The sequence below is a fragment of the Nannobrachium achirus genome (assembly GCF_963921795.1).
Source record: "Nannobrachium achirus genome assembly, chromosome: 3".
Classification (NCBI taxonomy): domain Eukaryota; kingdom Metazoa; phylum Chordata; class Actinopteri; order Myctophiformes; family Myctophidae; genus Nannobrachium; species Nannobrachium achirus.
This window is the reverse complement of record NC_137812.1, coordinates 54,310,592-54,335,255: the sequence shown is the minus strand read 5'-3', so window position 1 is coordinate 54,335,255 and position 24,664 is coordinate 54,310,592. Positions and strand designations below refer to the sequence as shown.

Below are 24,664 nucleotides of genomic sequence, written 5' to 3'. Positions count from 1 at the left end.
AATTCCCTGTAGGGGTCCATTTGTACCCTCTCTGAGTTAAATAAACACTGGTAAATTGGCGCTGGCGGGGTCCTGTGTACATTTCATCTGTTGTATGTGCAAGCAAAGAAAATAAGCCTACCAGCATTTTAGTCAACAACCTGCGTTTAATTTACACATCGCAGAAGGTGCTTCTCTCAGACATAGCTGACAGCTGCCCGGACGGGCTGGAGGGTCGCCGTCGCGGCAGTGTTTTGGGGCACTGCTACAATATTATTTATTCATCATTTCATCGATAAGATAGGCATAAAAAAGGTTTGAGAAGCCCTGTTCTAGAGGCTAGGGCAGGGAATTAAATTACATGATGACTAAATTGGGAGAATAAAATAGTAAAAAAGAATTTACTACTCTATTTTATTTATTTATGTATAATTACAAAAATACTTCTCTGCTTTGCGTCAGGGTGTAATCACCCTGTTGGGGTTTATTTCTCAATAATTACTATCCATTTCATACCATTAATTATCCCTCGTATAACAGACTGTACATTTAAGTCGAGCTTGTCTTCCCCTTTTTCCTCTTTTTGTTAATGTAATTAACTACTCTGTGTCTAACTTCTATAGGACTCTCCAAGACCCCAAAATCTGAAAATATTCAACTTTTAGCTGGAGTGCTGTGCTTCAACCACGATTTTCAATAGTCGCTTAGCAACAAGAGCTGTGGCCAGCACTTCCCACGAGCATCTGTTAGTGCTGTTGGCTAAAAGCAAACTAGCTTGCGAGGCTTAGGGATGTTGTGGGTCCTGCTCTGGCTTCAACTCAGCTCAATGTAACAAAGGAAAATAATAGAAAGACTGACAGCTTGGCAGGATAAAGATGTCACATGCAGTGAATTCCAGAGTCTTTATTTAACGTGTGTATAAGTGTAAACAATTATTTTTAAATAGTTAAATTAACACTCCAGATTTACTGTAGCTGTGCATAAGATGCAGAATCAGTGAGACACAAAAGAGAGCAGTGAAGAGACCCTATGCTCACTACTAGGGCTATCACAATTATTACATAATCGCCTAATGGCAATCATTTTGTGATAATCGTTTACATGTTGAAAAATGTTTATATATGTTCAAACATTTAAAAAATAGTGGAAATAGCAGATCTACAAGCTCACAACGCGTTGCATCATGACGCGTTGTGAGCTGGTAGATCGGCTATTTCCACTATCAATGTTCTTTTTAAGTGTAAAGTTGTCAAATATGTCCTTCACTTCTTTGTATATTTGGGTTATGTGTCATATCTGCCATGTGCAACTTCAAAGCCTACAAGCCAAACAGAAATGTAATTGTAAATGTAAAACACAATTAAATCGCAATTATTTGAATGACAATAAATTAATGGTCATGTAAAATGTCATAATGGTGACAGCCCTACTCACTACAGCCCAATGCAAGCCCACTCCGCTCTGCCTGAGGGGCAGCTGCATGATACCAAGCAGGAAATCAAAACTGGACAGCGGTAGTTCTTCAGAGGGGTTATTATGTAACATTCTAGAACCCAGGACAGGGTGTGATCACACGTCCTTTCCTAAACAATAATAATAATAATGCATTCTCGTACAACACACATGAATTTACATTTTACAGTAACATAGAAAACGGTCTTGTCCAGGGTAGGGCTGTCACAATTATTACATAATCGTCTAATCGCAATTATTTGACATAATCGTGATTATTTTTCATAATCGTTTCCATGTTGAAAAATGTTCATATATTTAAAAGAAAGTCAAAAATAGAGGAAATATTAGATCTACAAGCTCACAACGCGTCGCATCGTGATGCGTTCTGAGCTTGTAGATCAGCTATTTCCACTATCAATGTTCTTTTTTAAGTGTAAAGTTGTCAAATATGTCAGTCATTTCTTTGTATATTTAGGTTATGTGTCATATCTACCATGTGCAACTTCAAAGCCTAAAAGCCAAACAGAAATGTAATTGTCCACGACAAAAACACAATTAAATCGTCAATTATTTGAGTGAAAATTAATCGTCTTGTAAAATGTCAGATCGTGACAGCCCTAGTCCAGGGAACAGTAATCCCACACAAAGCCCATGCAAAGAGAGAGAGATCACGTCTCATCGGGGGTGTGGGGGCGTGTCATGAACATGAGTGTGATTTGGCTACCATTTGTTTGAACAATGGTAAAAACACAGAAGCACTGATAAATAAGTTGTCCTCATTATAATACTCTTTCGCAACTTTAACATTTTATATGAATTTCCGATACTTCCCTGCACGACAACCAAATCCAAGCCAGGATTAAACCACCAACAAGTTGCGAGAGCAGCTGCACAGTGCACACATAAGGTTGAGACCGGACTTCCGTACCGACAGATATCTGTCCCTTCTTTTTCAAATCCAAATTCTCAGAGGGGAAGGTTGCTCTGCCAACACTGCAAGCAAGTACAGGGCTGGCCTGTGGCTCTTTACCCAGTGTGCACTTCAGCTGTTTACTTGGAAGCGCGCATGAGTTCTGGGAAACCCCCACCCACGCTGATCACAAGACACTGATTCACAACGCTGATTCGCCGTACGGATTTTCGAACGAGGAAAGCCATTTCAATGAGAGCAATTCTAGACCCCTGAATCGCCAAAACAACATTTTAAAGGGGTGCGGCTAGCGATTCAGGGTCTGGAACTAGGCTAACACTATATAGCTTTGTTTGAAATGTGTGTTATGCCCAATGTGGGTGGGGCTTACCTCTTTGACAAGGTGTTTGACAGGTCTGAGGCCGCCACCCACGCCCCACACGTTGTCTAGCCTGACTATCTCCTTCTTCATGGAGAGGAGCACAGCGGCACGGTCCAGCGCCGCTCTGCAGTGAGAGAACAATGCCAGACATACAACAGACAAACATGTAAAATAAGGAAAGGAATCAAGTACAACGGGGTTCCCAAACTTTTTTGTCTCAGGGCAACCCATAAATATTTTTTTAATCCGAGGCAACCCTACATTATAATTTTCACTCCCAGCACCTTATATTTATAGCATATCGTCGGTGTCGGGTGGAAACCTTGTATGTCCAAAACCGTTCATTTTGTATTTATCATCTATAAAATGTACTAAACTAGTGTTTTCACTAGTTTTGTGCGACAGTCTTGTATGATGAAGCAGGGCTTTGCTTTACCAAAAGACGTACACATTTTGAAACATGGCGATATTTTAGTGATTATGTTGCGAGGAAAACGTTGAGATAATAGCCATTTTGGTTAGAACTGACTGAAACTTTGTACTTCAAGTTTAAATTACCTGGTGGCACCCCTGGACTGCTGTCACGGCACCCCAGGGTGCCCCGTCACCCACTTTGAAAACCCCTGCTCTATAAACATATTTCTCTATTTTTGTAAACATTGCTGAAGGCATGGTGAACTTAATGAATTGTTTTTTTACTTGCATGGCCGGCAGAGTGAATTTATCATCATTTTGGGGGGTTTTCTGATTGTAAAACTGTCAATTGTGTAATCTGCATTTGCAAGATTGTGAATGACAACACAGTTTCTATAAATCTTTGAACTTCGTTATTCAGTTCAGCATGCCAGTTCGTTAAATTACAATCTTAGGGAAATTGGCAAAACAACTGTATTAAATGTTATATTTGCTTAGGTTTGTGCTCACCTGGCGTGGTCACAGTCCACCTTGCCCTTGTAGCGGTCCAAGAATGACATGGGGAGGGCATGGTCTGCTATAGCTCTGGCAATAAACTGACCTAACATCTGAGGATGACAGAAGGGAAACATCTATTTGTTGTTGTGTCACACAACCATTTCCTCATCTAAATGTAATATGCTGGTATGGACATTGAGCAGCCTAACACGACTAAACATCTAAATATTTTGTGTTGGGTAGTGTGATAAAACCATTCATTAATCTAAATGAGAAATACTTTATTGCACATTGGGTGTCTTACATAAACATCTTCATTTTCTTCAATTACTTTATTTTACCAATCTTGTATTCTTACATGTTGATCACCAACTAGCATGGTAATCTACTTTATGGGAATTAAGATCCGGGATGGAACAAGTATTTGACCTATGAGGGTGCTTACTTCCATATTCCATATGGACACCACTGCCAATTAGTCAGGCCTACCTGTGGAGCTTCTGGTGTGTCCAGAATGAGGTCTGGTAGCTCTCGGATAATCTTGTCAAAGGCTCTGGTCATGTCTGACTGGGACATCACTTTGCCCGACAGGTCAGAAAGCAGGCGGGAGGTAAGCTCTCTGTGACTGGCCTTCCCCTCAAGGGACAGGGAGACAGCCACAGAGGAAAACTCAAACCTATTGGAGCCCAGGTTCAGTTCCTTCAGTAACATCTAAACAAAAGGAGACAATTTCAATTTAGTGTGGGAAAGTAAAACAGTGACGCCCTTAGAGCAAACTCTAGCTTTCCAAAAATGGATAAAAAAAATAAGGAAAAGATGGATCATGGATGTGGGTTATGATTTACAGACATCTGCTGTGGTGTTTTTTTACAGACCGCTATGATGATCAAAATATAAATCAATAAAAGTTGATCTAAATAACAGCTAAACTAGATTGCAAATGTGTATGCAAATTGCAAAATAAGAAATGTTTTAACTAAGCTGAGAACATATAGTACATTATCTATTACAGCAAATATTTTCAGTTAATGATTTGTATGGGTGAGTTATACATTTATCTTGTGTGCAGAGATATTTATCCTGTCAGCTACTGGTGCATCTCAGATTTCTTTTAAATGTTTTTATGTTGCGTCACTTACCTGGACTTCTTTTGTGTCTCCGTGTTCAAAGTATTCTTGTACAATAGGGTTGACAGTTTTCTCAAGCTCCTTTACGTCCAATTCTGGCACCACTGTGGCATAAATCGTGTCCCCCTGTCAAAGAACAAACCATTTCACATCATCTGATACAAACAGCACCGCTAGGATTTGAACTTAAGCTTATACACTCGGAATGTACTGCTACAATATTGACCATATTCACACAGTGGCCATCATTCATCGCTCTCATTAGAACATGACAAGTATGATGCAAGAGCAAAATGGCCACTGTGTGAAGTGAAAATGGTCAATTGTATTCATCGCTCCTACATGTCCATACATGAATCGTACCCATCAATCATGCACCTGCCAATTCAAGGAAGGACCCAGCTGCGAGAACATGACCACTCACTTGCATCAGATGTTTTCTTTACCTTGTCATAACTTCCATTAAATGCTCAAGTCAATATCTAGCATTCCTTACTTAATTTCCATAGCTTGGACAAATACTATCTGGAACATACAGTATGCATTATTTACTTGAAATTCAATTCCGTGCACATGTGTTGTCAAGAGTACGAGTGACTGCTGGATTGAATCGCTTTTCAGGTGTGTGTGTGAGAGAGAACAACCTTGACACCAACTAGAAGGGAGAGAAGTCATCTTTCACTTGTTTTAAAATATCAGTTTGCATAAGGGTAAAGGAGTAAGTTCTATTTTTCTGACAAGCCCAGGTTCTCTCTCGCGCACACACACAAAACACACACACAATCCAGCATTCACTGGTACTAAAAAAAAGCCCATTACTCTGACTCACTTTCCTGTTTTGAGAAGTGATCCTTGACTGTGTTCCTTTTTTTCCCCCCCCAACTGAAGGGAGTCAAAACAAGACTTTTCTGAACAACCTCTTTGGTCAGCTGTTGCACCTTGCCCATGTCTTCTCACCAGTAAACAAGAGTTGATAACCAGAACATTGTACAACACAATAAAGTCAAAAGGGCATTACATACAAATTGACTAAAGATATAGTAGTGATATAAGTGACAAAGGCATTAAGGAAAGAGATCTTCTGGCCATACCACACCAGGCCAAAAGACATGACTGAGGTCTGTTTGAGCCCTTCTGAGTCTATTATCAAGTGGGCCATTCGCCTTGACAGATGCTCCATTCCCACTATGTCAGACTGACCAGAAAATAAATAGAACTGGCCTTGAGTGTTGTGCAGAACCTTTTCTTGATAACAGGGTTAAAGATTGAAAATACAGTGTGATTATGGTGGGGACAGAGCCATGTGTGTTCAATTATAGTCATGAGTTAGTAGTCTAGTTAAAAATAATCTTCATAGCAATTTCTACGGACTTTGGCCTTTAAATGCAAAATAATAATAAAAAAGCTCTAGCATGAAGCGCAGATCGGATGATAACACAGCTAATGCCATCTGTTGTCATGGACATAAAACATGAATAAAACTGTCAGCACCCACTCACAGCAGGAGGGAAATTAACGATGTCATCCCACACTGTGCCATCGCTTTCAATCATGTTTTGGTTCAAATCAATCTGCCTTTTTTCACCAGTATGTAGTTTCTAGGCCTGTCCCCGTCTAAGAATTGATATAGTGGAATCTGATTGGAAGAATATGTCCTATAGTCAAATGGTAGTCGACAATAGGCAGACTGGCAAAATCTTTTTGGGAAAAGAAAATACATTCGACAGAGATTGGCAGTCAAACCAGTCGAATCAGTCTGATCAGTCTGATTGCATAACATAAAAATGTTATGCAATAAAGGATCATTCCATTTGGGTGGTGGGGGTGCTTAATGTCTGATTCAACATATAGTTAATTAATATAACAAATTAGGCCAATCTCTCAGTCAAATCATGACTCATTCACTTTATTTCTTTTGCATTATTCTACTGAGAGATTGGTAGTCGAATCGGTTAACTAATCGATCGATTAGTCGACTTTCGACTAATCGAGGTCAGGCCAAGTCGTTTCCCTAGTAGGGATGTAAAATGACTGAGTACTCAGAAAAGCCCAACATAAAATGTATGTATTATTATTTATTATCCTTCTACAAATGAATACTCAGGGGGTTTAGTGAAACTAAAATTTTTCTTTGGGAAATTTTACAAACTATCGAAGTCAACAGTGGAGTCTATAATCATGAAGATGCAGTAGCCTACATTTACAATCATCAATGGTAAAGGTGTCTCCACACCAAACAGCCTACAGGAGACTCCTTCTGACTGTACACAGACTGCAAAGAACTGCAAAAAACTAAGCACATATTTTTTATTTTATTTTTTTCAGACGACGCCGACTGTAGTTACTGTATGGCAGTGGTGCCAGGTCTGCTCGTTATAAGCAACGTTGATCCTGTTTTCCTATAATGTTGCTAGTTGTGGGTTGCTTTTGTTTGGGCTTGTTTCTGAAGGGTAGTTGCTTATTTGGCCTTGCTTTCGACATTATTTTATAAAATAACTAATGTAATAGAGCTCAGAGGTGAAACTGGTCGCTGCTTGTGGGCTTATTTTCATAGACCTGGTCGCTTATTTCACTCACAGAATCTGGCAACCGGGCCCGGCCGGAGGCACTCTGTGTTCTCCGTGCAGAGGAGGAAAAAAAGAAAACAACAACACGGGCACATGCTGCACTATTACTAGCCTACTACTAGCTTTGCTTTGGATCCGATTGGAATAGGAATTGAGAGTTGAGAATATGGTATTTAGTAAAAATATGCGATGGGAAAATGTCTCTGGCTTATTTTGGCTTGGTTAGCAAACTATTCTACAACTCCCTCAATCTTACCGATGGCCAGGGGCGACTGAACAAAACTGAGCAAGTCCAGTTTTCCAGTTTTCGGTCGATACTGGTCGATAACGTTCCCGACCCGCTGCCGAAAACCTGACGATGAGCTCCCGTTCGGCAACAGACGCTATCCGCCGCCGGTTTGGTTAAAAGTGCCCTTAAGACCCCCGACACGTTATTATAATGCTAAGTGTGTGATATTAAGTTAAAGCAGCCGTGGTTGTGAACAGCGAATGAGAATTCACCCCATACGTACATTTGAAATGGTTTGTGTTCTTTCGCCTTTTTTTTTTTGTACGTCTGTTCGTTAAAGAAATCTGACTGCCTTGTCCTGTGCTTGACAATAAAAATATTTGAAACATTGGCAAAAAAATACCATATAAAACTATGCCTTTTAAATGGTCAATTTCAAGCGCACACAAGTGTAATCAGGGAGGGTAAACAGCAATGCTGAAATATTGTACGACGTTTGCGTGTCACTGTAACAAAATGTCTTGCGTGGGGTGCATTGGATGCATCCAGGGTTTTGACTAGTGTGCTTGTTTGTCGCGCAGTGCACGAGCAGACAGGCACGGGTGTGTTCCTGCAAAGCCACGCCCATTGGCTCATTCACACAAAGGACTCTAGACTGTCAAGTCACTAGCGCAACTGAGCAGGGATGCAGAGAATCTTGGGTATAACGAAGTCAAAGACGTTACTCTGCCATGTTATGCGTGTCCACTGTCCAAAGTGGACACTGATACCCAAAATGATAGTTTGACTTTAACCAACCCTTTTTTTAAATGGGAAAGTATCAGTTTTCATACCGGTACCGTTTTAAAAGTATTGGTTTAGCACCGGTATCGGATAAAACCTTACAATACCGATCCCCATTCCACAGCAAAAGCCCTTCAGTATCAGCATGTTTGTTTGGAATGCGCCATGAAAGGTGTGTTCTAAACACAAACCTCAGCTTTGTGATGAGTGGGCTGTTTGGGAACAAAAGATACTACACACACACTCTCACACACACATACACACTAGTGGTCTGACCAAAACAACCATCATACAGCTAACATTTTTCTGGTGGTTTTCATCCGGGGGAAACAAAAGCCCATTTTACACAGCCTGCTCAAGGCGGGAATGTTGCACCATCATTCTGTATGAAAGGTAAGGGCACAGAGCTGGCAGAGGAGGTAGTCACAGTGCCGAATGAACGGCCGTGTAAACAAGCCATGGTAGGACAAGTGTGTGGCGCTTAAAGTCCACTTTTCTGCCTTTAACCAATTCCTGCTTCTCTTCAATTTTCTCTCCAATGTATTGCTGCTCACCAAACACGTTTGCACAACTCCATTGTAGCATTACACAGCAACATGTTTATGATGCTTTTTAACATAACACTTACCGTACTTACATGAACATAACAAAAATACTCCAACATTGCAATACAGAGATGCAAACCCTTAAGTATAAAAGATGACACTGACATTGCTCGTCTTGGATCCACAGGCATTAGGCGCCGTGATCGTAGTTTTAGGAACAACCAAGATGGCCTTATCTAAGGCTCATGGCTGCACTCGGCGATAGTAAATGTATAAAATCTACTGATAACAGCTGCCAAACATATAAAATCTACTGATAACAGCTGCCAAACAGCATAGTTTAACACTGATGTTGAGGGCAGTTCAGAGTCAAACCCTTTCTGACAACTAACATGGCAAAGGGTCACTACCATCCAACATATTGGTTGATACTACTATACAGTGGTGTAAAGTAACTAAGTACATTTACTTAAAGGGGAAGACCACCCGTTTTCAATATTGGACTATGTCATTAATATACCTTAGAGGAGTTGTGTGGAAATAAAAAATAAATTAAAAAAAGTTCCCCCTCTTCTGTGTTGCTTAGAACTGGAGGATTGATTTTGGGGTTTGTATTGTAAAGTACAATGTGTGATGTCATCAAGTTGTAATTTGCAATACAAACCCCAAAATCAATCCTCCAGTTCTAGGCAACACAGAAGATGGGGAACTTTTTTTTTACCTCTAAGGTATATTAACACATTGACCGCCATTTTAACATACCTCCGTACTCCCACCTGCCATTCGTCTCCATAGACTTCCATGTAATTGGGTGTGCACGGATCATGCACACCCATGCCTAGATAATGCACCACGTGTGTTCACATTGCTCACAGCTTTCAAACAAAAAAATCCGAATGGAAATCCGTTCAGGCATTCATGAGATAACAGCCACTATGTTTAACAAAGATGGCTGCCAAAATGGCTGCCATGCTTGAAAGATGGGGTTGCTATGGGGGTTAAACATGCAATTTCGCGATTGCTATCATGCCTACTCCATTTTTGGGGGTCAAAAAAAAATTTGAAAAAAAAAGTTTTTTGAATTTTTTTTTTTTTTTTTTTTTTTTAATTCTCGGGACTATCGGGCCTGGCGGGGAAAGACATTGGAATAATCTCGGGACTATCGGGCCTGGCAGGGAATGAGTTAATGAAAATGGGTGGTCTTCCCCTTTAAGTAAAGTACAATTTTGAGGTATTTGGACTTGAGTATTTCCAATTTCCAATACTTTTACTTCTACTCCACTAAAGTATATCTCAAAGGCAAATATTGTACTTTTACTACACTAATATTATTTGACAAATTTAGATTTGGATTATTATTACAACATACATTGACCACTTCAGCCCTAAAGACATTTTGGCCATTTGAAAATAGCCGATCTATAAGCTGAGCTGTAGATCTGCCAGTTTTAAAGACTTACTACTTAAGTAAAACATTTTAGTAGTTTTTACACCACTGCTACTACACAACAAGAGACAAACATGCGGTCCCATACCTGTGCAACTTCATCGTAGTTCGGGTCTCGTACATCAGGCTCTTCAACTTCATAAACCTGACCTGCTGCTCCCCACACTCCTTTACCACCAGCACCACCTGACCACAGAAATACCACTGCTGTTAGCATAGTAAAGGTCTTAGTAAGAGCTAGCATAAGCCTTGATTGGTTGCCACAATGTTTAGCTAAACATTTCTTAAAAATGTCCAAAGATAACAGATCTACAAGCTCACAATGCCTTGCAATGTGGCACAATAAAGGGCTTTGCACACAGGCCCGTTGTGATTAAAATGCATCAGATTTGATATTATCAGTTTTTTCTGTGCAAAAGATCGCGATGTCTGCAAAGCCCTTAAGAGCGTGTAGATACTCTTTTAGCTTATGATGCTGATATTTAATGTATTGTATGTCTTGTCGATGAATTGAGTAAAATAACCCACAATGGAAACAAGTCCCCTGGGAATTTTTGTGTCATCCTTTTGGCCAAGTTTTATTTTAATGTACTGCCATACTGTTATCAAACGTTAATCAAATATTCAATCAATCAATCAATCATTGGACAGATTCAAAATGAACAAACCAGGAGCCCTTACCTTTCTTTGGCAGGCCCCGGCCTTTGCCAGTGCGTGATTTGCGGTCGTTGTTGGGTTTGCCTTTAGTGCCGTTGGGGTCGCCGTCTGCCAAGTCACCCGACTCGGAGATCGACTCACTGTTGGAGTTTCGGGATGAAGACTTGCGTAGACGACGTTTAGCTTTGGCCTTGAGCCGGGCCTCGTGGAGAGCCTTCTCCTGGGGCGTCCAGTTACCATTGACCTCCACTTCATTCAGCCCATCGTCTTCATCGCCATACATACGGTCAGTATTTGCTAGGTCACCTTCTAAGGAGAAAACTCCTGTGAACAGTCAGAGGGGAAATGGTGGCCAGAGTCAGTAAAGCTTCATTTATATCCATTATGCGACAAGACTAAGAGTATAAAATGTGTTTATTTTACTTTGACAGGATATGGATACAACCTTGGAGGTGTTATGGATACTGCAATAGCTACAATAGGACTGTCAACAATACATACCACAGATTGAAACAAGAGTTTGAACCTTTGTCACCCACGGTGACGCGCACGCACACGCACGACTGTAACTTAGATTATCTATTATCTATACCCATGTGCATGTTGATTTCAGAATGATGCAATGTTTACAACCTCCAGTGCCATATTATAAATGATATCTATGTGTAAAAGATTTTTTTTTTAAAGAAAATAGATACGCATAGAGACATAGGCTATACTTTTATTTTTTTAAAGATTTGTTTTTGGGCTTTTTATGCCTTTATTTGATAGGATAGTAGACTGACAGGAAAGGGGAGAGAGATGGGGAATGACATGTGGCAAAGGTCGTCAGGATCGGAAATCGAACCGGCGACGCCAGGAGGCATCATAGCCGAGTATGTGGTATGCGCCTTGACCACTAGGCCAGCGGGCCAATACTTTTAACAGTTGTTACAATAAGTACTCACAGTACTATTGTGCAACCATTGCTATAATAATTTCTTCATAGGTTGATGTACTGGACTGGAGTAAAGCCAACGGATTAGTGAATTGTCCTTACAAAGCCTGTCTTTATCTCTCTGAGTGGGTTATCAGACAAAGACGAAAGAAAATACTGTGCAAACAACAACAGCTGTTGGATATGGTCCGTTTAGTGTCACCTCTCTCCATGCAAGGGATGCAGTCTAGTCAGAAGTCCAAAAACAGTGCTCCTGTTAAACCTAATTTATACACTGTCGCACCACTGCGTCACTCCTCAACTTATTTTGAAGTTTGAAATTAAGTAATTTCTGATGAGCAACACTGCCATTGGACAGAGTATAACTTGGGCCTTAGTGTGTGTGTCCCATGAAATCATCCAGAACATGCTGTTTCACAGAATTGTGCCAGAAACTGGCGAGACTCTAATGAGACACTTGCAGCTGTTTGGATGCTTGGTTTAAGGGGAATTTCACCCATAATACATCTGAACTGCATTGTTCCAGCCCTCTGTGTAATTCTCTCCAAGGGTTTTCAGGAGGTTATGCATTTCATTAGATACTTGTTTATAAACGTGTTATTGAATCCTAGAAAGACCAACCATACTAGACTATGCTTAAAATGCCACGTTGTAATCTGAGAACTATCCGTTTCCAGCAGCAAGTCCTAGCGGAGTTTCCAGCACCCTCATTTACAGCAATTTACTACGCTGATTTTCAAATTATATGGAGTAGCTGTCCTAGTTGTGATATATAAACTTAAATGAGTGGAATATATGTGAGATTATGTGTCCAATAAATCAACTTTAAGTGGTACAATTCTAGACTAGAGTGAGTAGTAGTAGTGAGAAGATTTCAGATGTGTTCAACTTCAAACATCTCCTGAATGATCTTTAAGTTGCACAAATCACAGCCATGAGATCTATTCTGAGGCACGTCTGCCAATACAAGTGAAAACTGCAAACTTAAGTCCATATGATCCATATCCATATAACACTTGTATATACTGTATACTGTATTATGTAGTCCAAGCTGAGCTTTGCATGCCTACTGAAGGTCATGCACCCCAAAATGTCACATTCACACCTGGGCATCCGGATAACCTTTTCATTGGATCTGCAGCAACACGTGCACAAGTAGCTACATTACAGCAGGACAATATTGCAAAAAAATGATCAGATTGCAATAATTCTGCGAAATATTGCAACTGTAGTAATTGAATGTGTTCAGGGTGTATGTGTTGTACTTGTACTATGCTACTGTACAATCTGAACATTTATTCAAACAGTAGGTTTGATTTGTATGCAGTTCAAGCCAAGGATAACAACATTCTAATTACAGTAATGATTTGAAGCACTCCTTACATAACTAGCCTACTACACAATCATCCAATGCTCTTCTGTGCCATTCAGCTCTATCAAGTGTTTGTAAACAAGGATAAGTTGTGAAACTAAAAACAGGCCTAGTTCCATCCATGGAAGCGAAAAAAGAGAAATGAGTAATAAAATGGCTGTAGAACCTCTGCAGACACAACAACAACATCACCAACAAATAGGAAGGAATAGAGTGCTACTGTTGGCAATTGACATGGGAGGCGTGCTACTGTTGGCATAGGAGGACGGGAGGTAGGGAGGGAGCAAAAGGGGGAGCACATGGCGGAGAAATGCTGACACCAGCTTCTCTTTCTCCTTCGGTGTCTCATGGCAGTGTCTAGAGCAGCACAGCGTGGGTCTGACTACATATGGCAGTGTTGTTGGGCTTACTGCTAGTCACATGACCCAACTGTGGGAGATAGGGCAATGAACATTGGAGGGGTGTAATGAATACCCCAGCCCAGAGTCCTTCTACATCTAGTCCTCTACCAAACGCCAGTGAGTATGAGAAGTTATGGCGGTTCTGACAATGTTAGAACCACCATATTTTATATAGATTATATAGATATAGATTACAGGACATGTAGTGGGAAGGGCAAGGGAGGAGAGAGGGAAATTGGCCAAACCACAGACCCAAATCAACCGTTAGGCTACTCCTCGCTCTTACTCAGCAGCCTGTACTTTCCTAGTATAACTAAAAAACCAACTGCAAGTCTTCACTCTCATACAGCAGCATGTATCCCACTATTAGGCTAGTACTCGCTCTTTATACTATAGCTGACAAAAACTAATAAACATTATTTTGGCACAGAGCATGGCCGGCTACATCACTGCCGGTTGCTCAAGCCACCCTACATGAAACATGAAAAGAGTAGGGGTTAATTAGCACAGGGAACTGGTTAACAGCAAACAGATCAGGAATTGTGGGGAGATAAAATGGTGAAACAAATATATATGAATGATTGACGCTTCAACTGCATTATTGCAGGGCTGAAATTTGAAGCCAGCTCAACTTTCTTTTGGAGCGCGTCACACACCGCCTTGAAAATGACTAGTAGTGTGAATGCTACAAACTCAGTGAATAGAGAATCTGAGAAAGTTAGATAGAAATGTATCTCCTGTCCTCAAATGCACACCAAGTACCATGGTGCATACAAAGTTTACAGTACATTATGTAGTGTAGCATGATTTATTTATGAGATAACATTTTGACCACATAAAATCAAAGCCCCAACGGGTTCTGTGGATAAACATAATGTGTTGATATGAGCAGTAAGAGTGTAGTGGTGGGCCATTCGCGGAAGGGGTGGGGGGTGTCTTTTTTGTTTTCTGTTTTGTATTTTGTCTTGTCTTTCACTTTTTCTACTGTCTTGTTTACAAAAAAAAGAAAAAAAGAGTGATACATTGTTTGATGATATTTGTATATTGATTGATATTTGCCAATAAACACATCTTTAAAAAAAATAAAAGCCCCACATAATCTGTGACCTACAAAATCTTTGCAATGCTTAAAAAAAACTTTGCATAAGTACTCTATTGCCATTTGCAAATTCCACAAGGCTACAATTCTATTCTTTCATTATATTCAAAGTAACTGAACAAATCTCAGTCATCACATTCCCCCCCCCCCCCCCCCCCTTCCACAAATTATAAATATGCAGTGCAGACAATATGTCTTCACATTCCACACATCCATTCATATTGAACAATTCTACAAATCATGCCCATCTAGCAAAAACTACCCACAGTAGCTCCATTTAATGCTACATTTTATGGACCCACTTCAATGCAACATTTTCAAGGCAGAAGTTTTTTTAACTGACTTTTGCAGAGGGTCATTAATCCTGTATGCAAGTACATGGCTATGTATGCACTGATTCAAACTGCTGCAGAACAGGTAGAGCTCTACTCTCAAACACTCCCTGGGCCTGCAAAAATGTGTAAACAACTGACCACGTGTCATCTTCTCCTCTTTCGCTCGTACAGACCACACGCCCTGCCAGGACTGTAAATTAACATCCATGTCAGCCAGCCAAAAACACACCCAGTCAATTGGAAAGAGCTAAAAAGGCAGGGCAGAGGAAAATTGGCCCGCAGCCAAGACAGCCATCACAAAAAGGAACAAAAACACAATGTTACCTTAATAGGTATGGATAACTTGATACCAATGCAAGACCACATGTCTTTGGGCATCGGTAATGCAGATAAATATCATTGTCTTAAGAAAATACATTGAATTTATTAAAAGGGTTTTCATATTGTCACCATGTTATGTTCTGTATCATGCAGATCCTATCAGTGCCGTTTGTTTTGCAGACTTTTTCTGTTTTGTGTATCACTTCTCACCGCTCACTTTCCCTTCCCCAATTGAAGGCAGCGATACAAAGCAACATTCGCCTGCTGCCGTACCCAGTACTGTCTGCCACCTGCACACTGACCATGACAGAAGGCATACAAATACAATACAGCAACACAGAGCAGACAGACATGTGATGTGCGAGTTATCTTCTATTTGCTCTACCAATCCACCCCACCAACTCCACAAGGTCAACCAACCCACCACCCAAACCCAAGTGTTAAATCCTCATGACAGCTGTTAAACTATTTTAACCCTGACATCCCATTCATTATAGGCAATTATAAAAACAGTAAAAATATTGTTTGTGGGCTACTATGAGGAAAATGTCACCGTGTAAGAGAGGGCATGTCATTGGCTGACTGATTAGTCAGTAGTGCAAAGAATAGTTTTCTCAAAATGTAAATGGCTGCCTGGTCTAAGATGACCATGCTAAGATGAACAGACTGTGCTCACGAACAGACACACACCCCAGGGTGTAATGGTAGCAAGGTAAATTTCACATAATGTACTCTACTACTCTAGTCAAATAAACAGCTGCACTATGATATGGAGTCTATGGACCAAGTAAGTGACCCCCACAAGGCTCAACAGTGGTTAAGTACAGACTGAGGGAGAGACGTGTGCGGTGGGTCGGTGGGTGTGTTTAGTTCAGCCTCAAGGGGCTCAAGTTCAACTGTCATTTCTTACAGACGTTGTGGAGGAAGCATTTCATGTCACACACTCAACTCTGACATTTTAGTAGTAGTCTGTAGGTTTGTCAAATTTGTATTTTCCACGACCAGGTGCAAGATCGGGAGTTGGACAGGGTAAATATTAATAAATGGTCATGCAAATAGAGTGCCTAATAAGATTTGTTGGTTTAATTTGAACCAAGTCACAAAAACAATACGACTTGTTGTGGTCAAACAAGTGAATGCTTGTTCATGCCTGTTGCATGACCAAAATAAAAGCTGCCAAACTTCTAGCAAGCCACACCGTTCTGTACCACCACCTCCACCAACATTTAGACCATCCCAACAATACGCCACACTAGACTTCCATGTCAGAGTTTAATCAAAACTAACTTGTTGCTCTACATTGAACTAGGTGAGGCTTAGCTTAGAGATAAATCATGAGACTGTATTTGACTTGGGCCGTCTGACAGCTGCAGTGCAACAGCACAGATAAGAGCAATGTTAGTTGGGTACAAAAGATTAGAGCTAGAATAATAAACGGTTAAGATTCAGATAGTGACTTTCTCAACAAAGCAAAAATGCTGACCAATGTACTGTTGCTGCCAATTCCAAGTTCAAGACTTCATTGCATTACTATACCTGCTGCCCACAATGAAACGAAATGTACAGAACACACATGAACCACTTTTAGACATTAGACGTGCCATTTTCAACACATTTCCAGAATGGTATGGTCCCGGTGTCAACAACAAGCACGTTGTAGGGTGGGCAGGTCAGGGCGTGTGTTTATGTATTAGGGTTGCGAGGAGGGAGGGAGGAGAGGGCGAGGCAGGAGTTGACAAAAGAACAGAGTGAGACCTCAACATACATTATGTGTATTCAGCAGGCCATGAACAAATCAGGCTTGACATTTATGGCAGAGTGTGTTCCAGTTTTCCTCTGTTTACCCCACTGGGCACAGAAATGCCCAGCAGACAGGTAGCGAGTGTAGAGACGTTGCAATGGTGTTAACGATCCTATGGCATGATCTCTATGCTACGGTACATTAATCAGTGCCATCCGTCAAGAGGATAGTGGTATCATGTCACCCAAACATTAATTTTTCTATATTTGGGGATTTAGCTGATGCTCTTATCCAAAGTTATATTCACTGAGTGAGCACTGAGCAGGTGGCAGGCAGGTCAGAATGTTATTGATACATCTACTCTACCGGATGTACAGTAGGGTATTTTTGTACAGTAGGGTATTTGGGTCACATATTTGTCTTACTATAAGCATTATACTAACTAGACTCACTCCACAACATCGCTACAGCCAAAAATACACTGAGTGACAGGTAAAACAGACACATCTATGTGGGCTGCATGGAACTACTGTCAACTGGCTCTAAGCATGGTCTCAAAGCTACATTGAATGTGATATTGCACACTCATTGTTGTTAAAACAACATGTCACTTTTTGTTGTCACTTGACAACAATTTTCATGTTTGTGTATTGCATTACAGTATTTATTTATGTTGTTCTGTGTGTGTGTGGGGGGGGGGCATGAATAATATGTCCTATGTTTATACTTGTTATGATTATGATACACGTGTTTCTTCACTCTCATTTGCGTATGATACACTTGATGCCATTGCATTATCACATAGACTGACATCTGTGCAGTGTGCACAATGATATGAGATGCATGTTGCTTTCCTACTCATTCTGTTCTTTTCCGCTTCTTATATCTTCTGGTCACATCATGTGTCCAGTACTGTATACATAAACTTTAGAGTGTGTGAGTGACACTGCCTGGTGTCATCTTGAACATTCAGCCTCATGGAGGGTCATATTCACAACAATACTAGACTTACTGTCAAATTCCAAACAACAGTGGATTATTATTATGATGATAATGTAACTTATGAATCTCATAATTCATATGTTGTGCTGTCCAAGCAGTAATAATTCCATGTATGCTTAATAGCCAAATAGCCGACATGTAAGCAGAAGAGTGCGCCCCCCCCCCTCCCCCCTCCCCACCTCCAAGTCACACAATAGACTCATTGAATGTGTGACCACCACATCAACTCAACTGAGCTGCTTTATGAAGCGTGACTGATTTTCCCTGAGAAGTTAAGGGAGTCTCGATATACACTCAAGGAGGCCAACATAATCTATCCATTGTGGGACATTTTAGCATACGGGCAGTCATTTCATTTGTCGTTTTTTTTGCAAAGAAAGTGTGAACGCAACACACGCGTTACAGTCGTGCTGCCGAGAGAGATAGTTATATGCCAAGTATATATCCCAGTCCATTGAATAACTGGCAGTGCTGCTAATACAAGTCAATTTCTTATATAACATTAAATGCAAGGCCATTGAGATTACGTAAGGCATTTCCTAGTAGTAAGCTCTCAACGCCACAGTAGTGGCGTCACACAGTGTGACAGACTGATCATCACTCAAAATTAAAATTACAATATATTTACATGTGTGCATGTTACAATAAGGTCGGTCGGTTTGACTGTTGCAATATGGATAGGATAAGTAGGTACAATTAATGGACTGCGCGTGAACTTGCATACATTTAATGCATTAGGATGGGCGTACGGTTAATATTACATGATCTAAATGATCGAAGAGAAAAAGGTGCAAAAGAATGTGTCTTGTGTTGATCACACCACACGTCATCCAGAAAGGGGGCGTGTTGCTTCCAAAGCAACATTTACAGGATCCGTGGTGCGACGGTGTCGCATCATCATGCCAAAATAGAACTGTTATCTACCGTAGAACGTGTTCACTGACGTTAACACCGATACATGTACAATAAAACACGATGTAGATTATCGTGGACACACAACGAGCATGCAGATCTGAAGGAGGAAAAAAAAGAGCATGCGGATTATGATTATGAGTCGTTCAACAACAACAACATGGACAAGCACACAAACAAGGCTTCCTAAAGCGGAAGTAGGCACTGTCTGTGTGGGGGTTGAGCCAATCACGAGAGTTAACTGGTTAAACGTTAACGTGATCGGGCCAGACGACGTGAAAACAAAAACAAACCAGTCAAGTCGATTAAAGACGCAAGTTTGTTCGAACGTGTAATGTCAAAACAGTCGAAATGTGCAGCACTGTGATGATGGCAATGTGTGTGTGTAAGAGAGCACATGGTGGTGGTGTGGCATGCTGCTGCTACTGCAGCCCATCCCCGTTCCAACAACAGGACAATGGATCAGGGTCTGCACGCAATGTCCTCCCCCCGACGCCCCCCTCCTCAAATAAATGCAGCGAGCAATTTGTTATTGATGCATTTTATTATTTGCGTCGTGGACTCACCGTCGTGTTGTTGAGCGGCGGTCCATGTCTCCACTTCGGTCGCCATGGCGCTCTTTAAAAACATATGCTTCTTTGTTATTATGCTCGATCCCGTTTTGTTTTAGCGTGAAACAGAAACACTCACTGTAGGCGAGCTCTTTTACAAATCGCTACAGAACCCAGCACAAAGGGTGCAAAAGGGAGAAAAACGTCAATAAAACGGGGAAAGGCGTGGGATTTGACAAACAGCACGTGCTGAAAAAAATATACCCAGTTCGTTCACCTGAAAATACGAGCAGCTGATCAAATGCACGCAAAAATATAACAACAAACGTAAAATAAATCAAAATAAATCGACTACACAAAAAAAGACAATCAGTTGCACCCCTCTCGGAGGTCTGCAAAGAGTTGAGTGAAGAAGATATCAAATGATCAGTGAGAAGAAGTGAGTTAGCGTTGTGTGTTCAAACGAGCAGTGTGCAAGATAAACAAAGTGTGTTTTTAACTTTGGAAGGCTGTCTGCACGGAGTCACGTGGAGAAAAGGCGGACGGGGAGTGGTCAGTTGAGGGGGCAGGTACACACCCGGTCTGACCAATCACAGAGGAGGAAAACCTTTTGGTCTATGAAGAAAACATAATGCACTGTTTCCCAAACACTGTGTCGCGAGCCACAAATGGGTCGCAGACACATTTTTTATGGGTCCCTTAATTTTTTGTTTCCTACATTTTGTTTTTAATTATTATTATTTCAAAACATTTTCAAAAAACATTCCCCAAAAAGCAGTTAGTTTATTAATAAATAAAATAAAAATCTAAGAAATTCTATAAATTAGGAAACAAATGCTTTCGCGCTGTGTCCTGGGCAAATGTCTAATTTCTCTTTTGGGTCATGGGCTAAAAAGTTTGGGAACCACTCTCTCACACACACACACACACACACACACACACACACACACACACACATTTTAACCATTTATTTATGTCCACACAAAGGAAATGCATACAAGGACACAAATAATATAGGTGCAGTAGAGTTACATTTACAAAATCATGGCATATGTCCTTCATGATACAATAGCAAGTCACTCAGTACTCTACGGGTATAAGTAACAGCGTCTCCGCCATATGTGGCGGCTGCCGATTATAGCGGAGACGGCACAATACTTTGCCAGCCTTTTTGCCTCTTTTTTAGGCACTCCAAGTTGTTGAAACCCTCTAACAACCAGCCTGTGGGTATGTCCTAGGCTGCCAAATATAAAAACAAATAGTCTGCACCTGTACCCCAGCTCTGAGATGGTATGTAGGAGAGGTTGATATTTAATGACCTTAGTCATGAAAGCTTCCTCTAGGCTAGGGTCAAAGGTACAGGCCATCTCTAATACAGACACTTCCATGGACTCTTCATCAACCACAACAACATCTGGTGTATTAGCTGTCAAAGATGCAAAAATGTCAGAGTTATCACAGAGATGAAACATGGATGGAATGACACGGGAATGTTTGTACATTCTCACTGAGGGTGCATGATATTTTGATATGTCCTTTGCTGTGAGTTCCACTATTCTATCATGGCGTGCTATGTACATCCCTTTGTATGCATAGCAGCCATTCAAGATGTGTGACAGATTAATATTACAGTTCAGTGGAAATTATTAACACATCTTGTTTAATTGATTGAATAATGTATTAATATATTTATTAACAATAATGAAAAATCATCATGACTAGGATCAAATAAAAGTATATTTACAGAAAAAACAGTGTGGAGGGGTAATTTCTGTTGGCAAGCTAGAAAACTTGTCTAGGTCCAGTTGAAAATTGTAGACAGTCTTGTATGGCAGTTTTGAAGGAAGGTAAGGCGCGCTACACACAGTCGCGACATCTATCGTGTCTGTGTAGTCTGAGAATGAGGGGGGAAGGCTAGAGTCCAATGCATTTCAATGGAAGATTGTTTGGTTTTTGTCGTTGCCGTGTCTCTTGGCTAAAAGACAGCCTTCGGTTGAGCAAGAGACACGGCAACGACAAAAAACCAAACAACCTTCCATTGACAATGCATTGGACTCACCCTCCCCCCCTCATTCTCAGATGATACGGAGAAGATGTCTCACGCATGTGTGTGAATGCGGCCTATAAGGGAGTAGCACTTTTTGATGGCTGGTGCCTGGTGGGCATTCCATATTCTGGCAGCAGAAGTTTGTGAATCTGGGGGGAACGAGATCAGTGGAGCTCCCTCTGGTGTTGTGCCCATGGTCGTTTCTCACTCTATAAGTAGTTTGACAGGCACATGGGCCATTTCCTCCAAGGTGGAAAGTCTGGTGATGCGAGGTTACATGGGCAGCTAGTCCCTTGAGAATCTTGAAAACCAGGCCTGCCCTGTTGCATGTTGCTGTACTCTGTCCTCTACCCTGAGCCACCATCCCACGTACCCTAGCATAATGATTAGGGGTTATACAGTACTAGGTGGGTCCAGGGTGGGAGGTCTAGTTTGTTTTGAGAGGTTTGTACTGTAGTTGTGTGTAATGTTACTACCTTCAAGGTGCCAGAGTACCATGAGGTGCCCCATGCATAGTCATATAATGACATTGGCTGAGTGCTCCTGCTCATCAAAGCTCATCAAAGAAGCAGCAAACAGAAAGATAGGCAGAGGGCTAGGTATCTAAGTTTGATGTCAAGTCTGGAGAGGACTATGAAGTGTTGAACGCTAAGTTGTTGTGTGAACAGCATTCGCACAAGAGTTCCTCTTCTACAGGTGGGCGAGGGGCCTTAATGTGGCTGTTGAAATGAAGGTGTGAGACCAGGACTACACTATACCACGATTTCTGTGGGTTAAATCAAATCATTGATTTGTTTACTTTAATTTGTATTTGCCTATTTGACCTTTAGACCCTGTTGGTATGCTTATGCAAATCTGTGTGCATGTTAAGGGTGGCTTGATCTGACTGCACATGAGAAGAGACATGTTTACAATTGGTAGAAGATTTGAGGCCATGCAATATGAAATACAACACAACAACAGCTGGAGGAAGATTTCAGATTGTATAATGTCCTCCAAGTTTTTATGGTTTATCGGATAGAATAGTATAGAATAGTGCCATGGTATTTGAATTAGTTGCATGCATAACATCTTGAGTGTTCATTTAACTATGAGAGCATACAAATGGAATCAAATGGACCAATATGTTATTGAATTTTTTGTCAGATTAACTAACTAATGTAATGTGTTTTTTATATTGCTTGTAAGCTTGAGGAACCCAATATAACAGGGCGCCACATCTCCATTGAACTCAATGGACGCGGCCGTCATGTTCTTTTCTGTCGTCCTATTACTTTAGAATGTTTGAATGTTGTCAGGCTGCTTACGCGCCTAAGTGCCTGGACTGCTGGACCATGGCCCAGGTCATGTTACTGCATAATGCTGTCATCCTACATCACACAAAGGAAAGTCAGCAGTGTAGAGGAGAATAATTCTATCCAAACTACACATTTGAACTGAAGACAGACACCAAACAGCATGATATTGTTTTCTGTATCCGGTAGCTGCACATTCTTTCCAGCTTGCTTTCAGTGTCTTACGTGCATCACATATGTCTGTGACATTTCCTTTATAGGATAGTCTCACCAACAACCCACCATTCCAGTTCTCTTTCTGCTCTGTGGGTGAAAGGGAGAATTTCTGCTGTATATTTCACATGTTTGTCCTGAATAGAGGCATCCATCACACTGGGCTTCTCTCAGTGGGGGGGAAAGTGGAACTGAGTTACTAGGGCCCAAGTTGGAGGGGCCTTAACTATTTTATATATTTTAGCCATTGAAAAATAGCAGATATACAAGCTCACAGCGCAGCACAGAGTGCTGCACTGCAAGCTTGTAGATCTGCTATTTTTGAAAAGTTGTGAAAATGTGTGCAAATCTTTGAATGTATTTTTTAAGCTAACATTTGTAACTCAAATTTAGCTTCTGGGGGGTCCCTGGAACGAAATATTTTGAGATGGGGGTCCGTAGCCAAATACATATCATTTTGGGGGTCCTTCACATGAAAAAGTTTGAGCACCACTGACAGAAACATAGGTTTTTCAAAAAACCTTGCACAAATTCATACGATTTTTCAAAAATTGCAGATCCACAAGCTCGCAGCTTGCTGTGAGCTTGTATATCTGCTATTTTCAATAGTTAAAGCACAAAATAATGGGTAATAATGCGTTCCCAGTCTAAATGGGTTAAACACCCTATACCCCTATGAAGAACATTCATGGGAGGCCCGCAGTGAATCCTTGTACCCAGGGTCCAGAATTTGGTGTGACACCCTTGGCTTCTCTGCAGGAATGAAATCTTCCTGGCTCTTTTACGGTCCAATGACCTTCAGAATAGCAGCATCATGAAATGAAACCTCATCTATGTGTTCATGAAGTACCGCATGTCCCAATTCTCCCCTGGAATCTGGTTCCCCCTCTCACATCTTTAACCTCTGCTCTCTCCAATATGTCCTCAGCTTGATTTATATTGAGGAGTAAAATCCATCTAAGCTTCTTCTCAGTTCTCGTCCTTCTGGTACTGGTGCTGTCTCTTCTCTCTTACAGTACGATAATTCTGAGATCACATAAATATTGTCAACCCATGTTGGTGCTAAATTGGTAGTCTACCAAATTAACTAAAAAGTCTTGTTTACTGCATCTTTCCTTGCTACAGCTTACACTGTAAGCTATCAAATAGTTTGGGATTTTTGTTTCTAGCTGCTACAGAGGCTGAGTAATACGTTTTCCAAATCAGACTTATGCCAAATGGGTTAATAAGGTATGTTTAAATGGCAGTGGTATGGCCACCGCACTCGCTGTATCTGTCTATTATTTTAATAAATAAATGTCTTTCCTCCTCCCTACCCTTAGCTTTCTGTGGTTTCTAAACTTTCTGTCTAAATAAAGCAAACACTGCCTAAAATGATCTTTACACAGCTCTTCAAAACCCTATTGGTTCTCTCATTGTCAGGCAGCTGCATTTTCCCATATCCT

The 24,664-nt window shown here is 40.9% G+C and overlaps 1 protein-coding gene across 1 annotated transcript in view; it reads right to left on the bottom strand.

Annotated features, from left to right (window-relative positions):
- The window catches only part of pdcd4a (programmed cell death 4a), a 28,834-nt gene extending 8,698 nt beyond the window's left edge, over positions 1-20,136 (bottom strand). Inside the window, exons 1-7 of the mRNA XM_080721377.1 lie at positions 19,680-20,136; positions 11,018-11,317; positions 10,425-10,522; positions 4,778-4,891; positions 4,128-4,349; positions 3,651-3,748; positions 2,736-2,850 (exon numbers count right to left, since the gene is read on the bottom strand). Coding sequence (XP_080577503.1) covers positions 2,736-2,850; positions 3,651-3,748; positions 4,128-4,349; positions 4,778-4,891; positions 10,425-10,522; positions 11,018-11,317; positions 19,680-19,743 — 1,011 coding nt within the window. The 5' untranslated portion in view covers positions 19,744-20,136. The remainder of the gene's footprint in view (positions 1-2,735; positions 2,851-3,650; positions 3,749-4,127; positions 4,350-4,777; positions 4,892-10,424; positions 10,523-11,017; positions 11,318-19,679) is intronic.
- Positions 20,137-24,664: the final 4,528 nt, after the last annotated feature.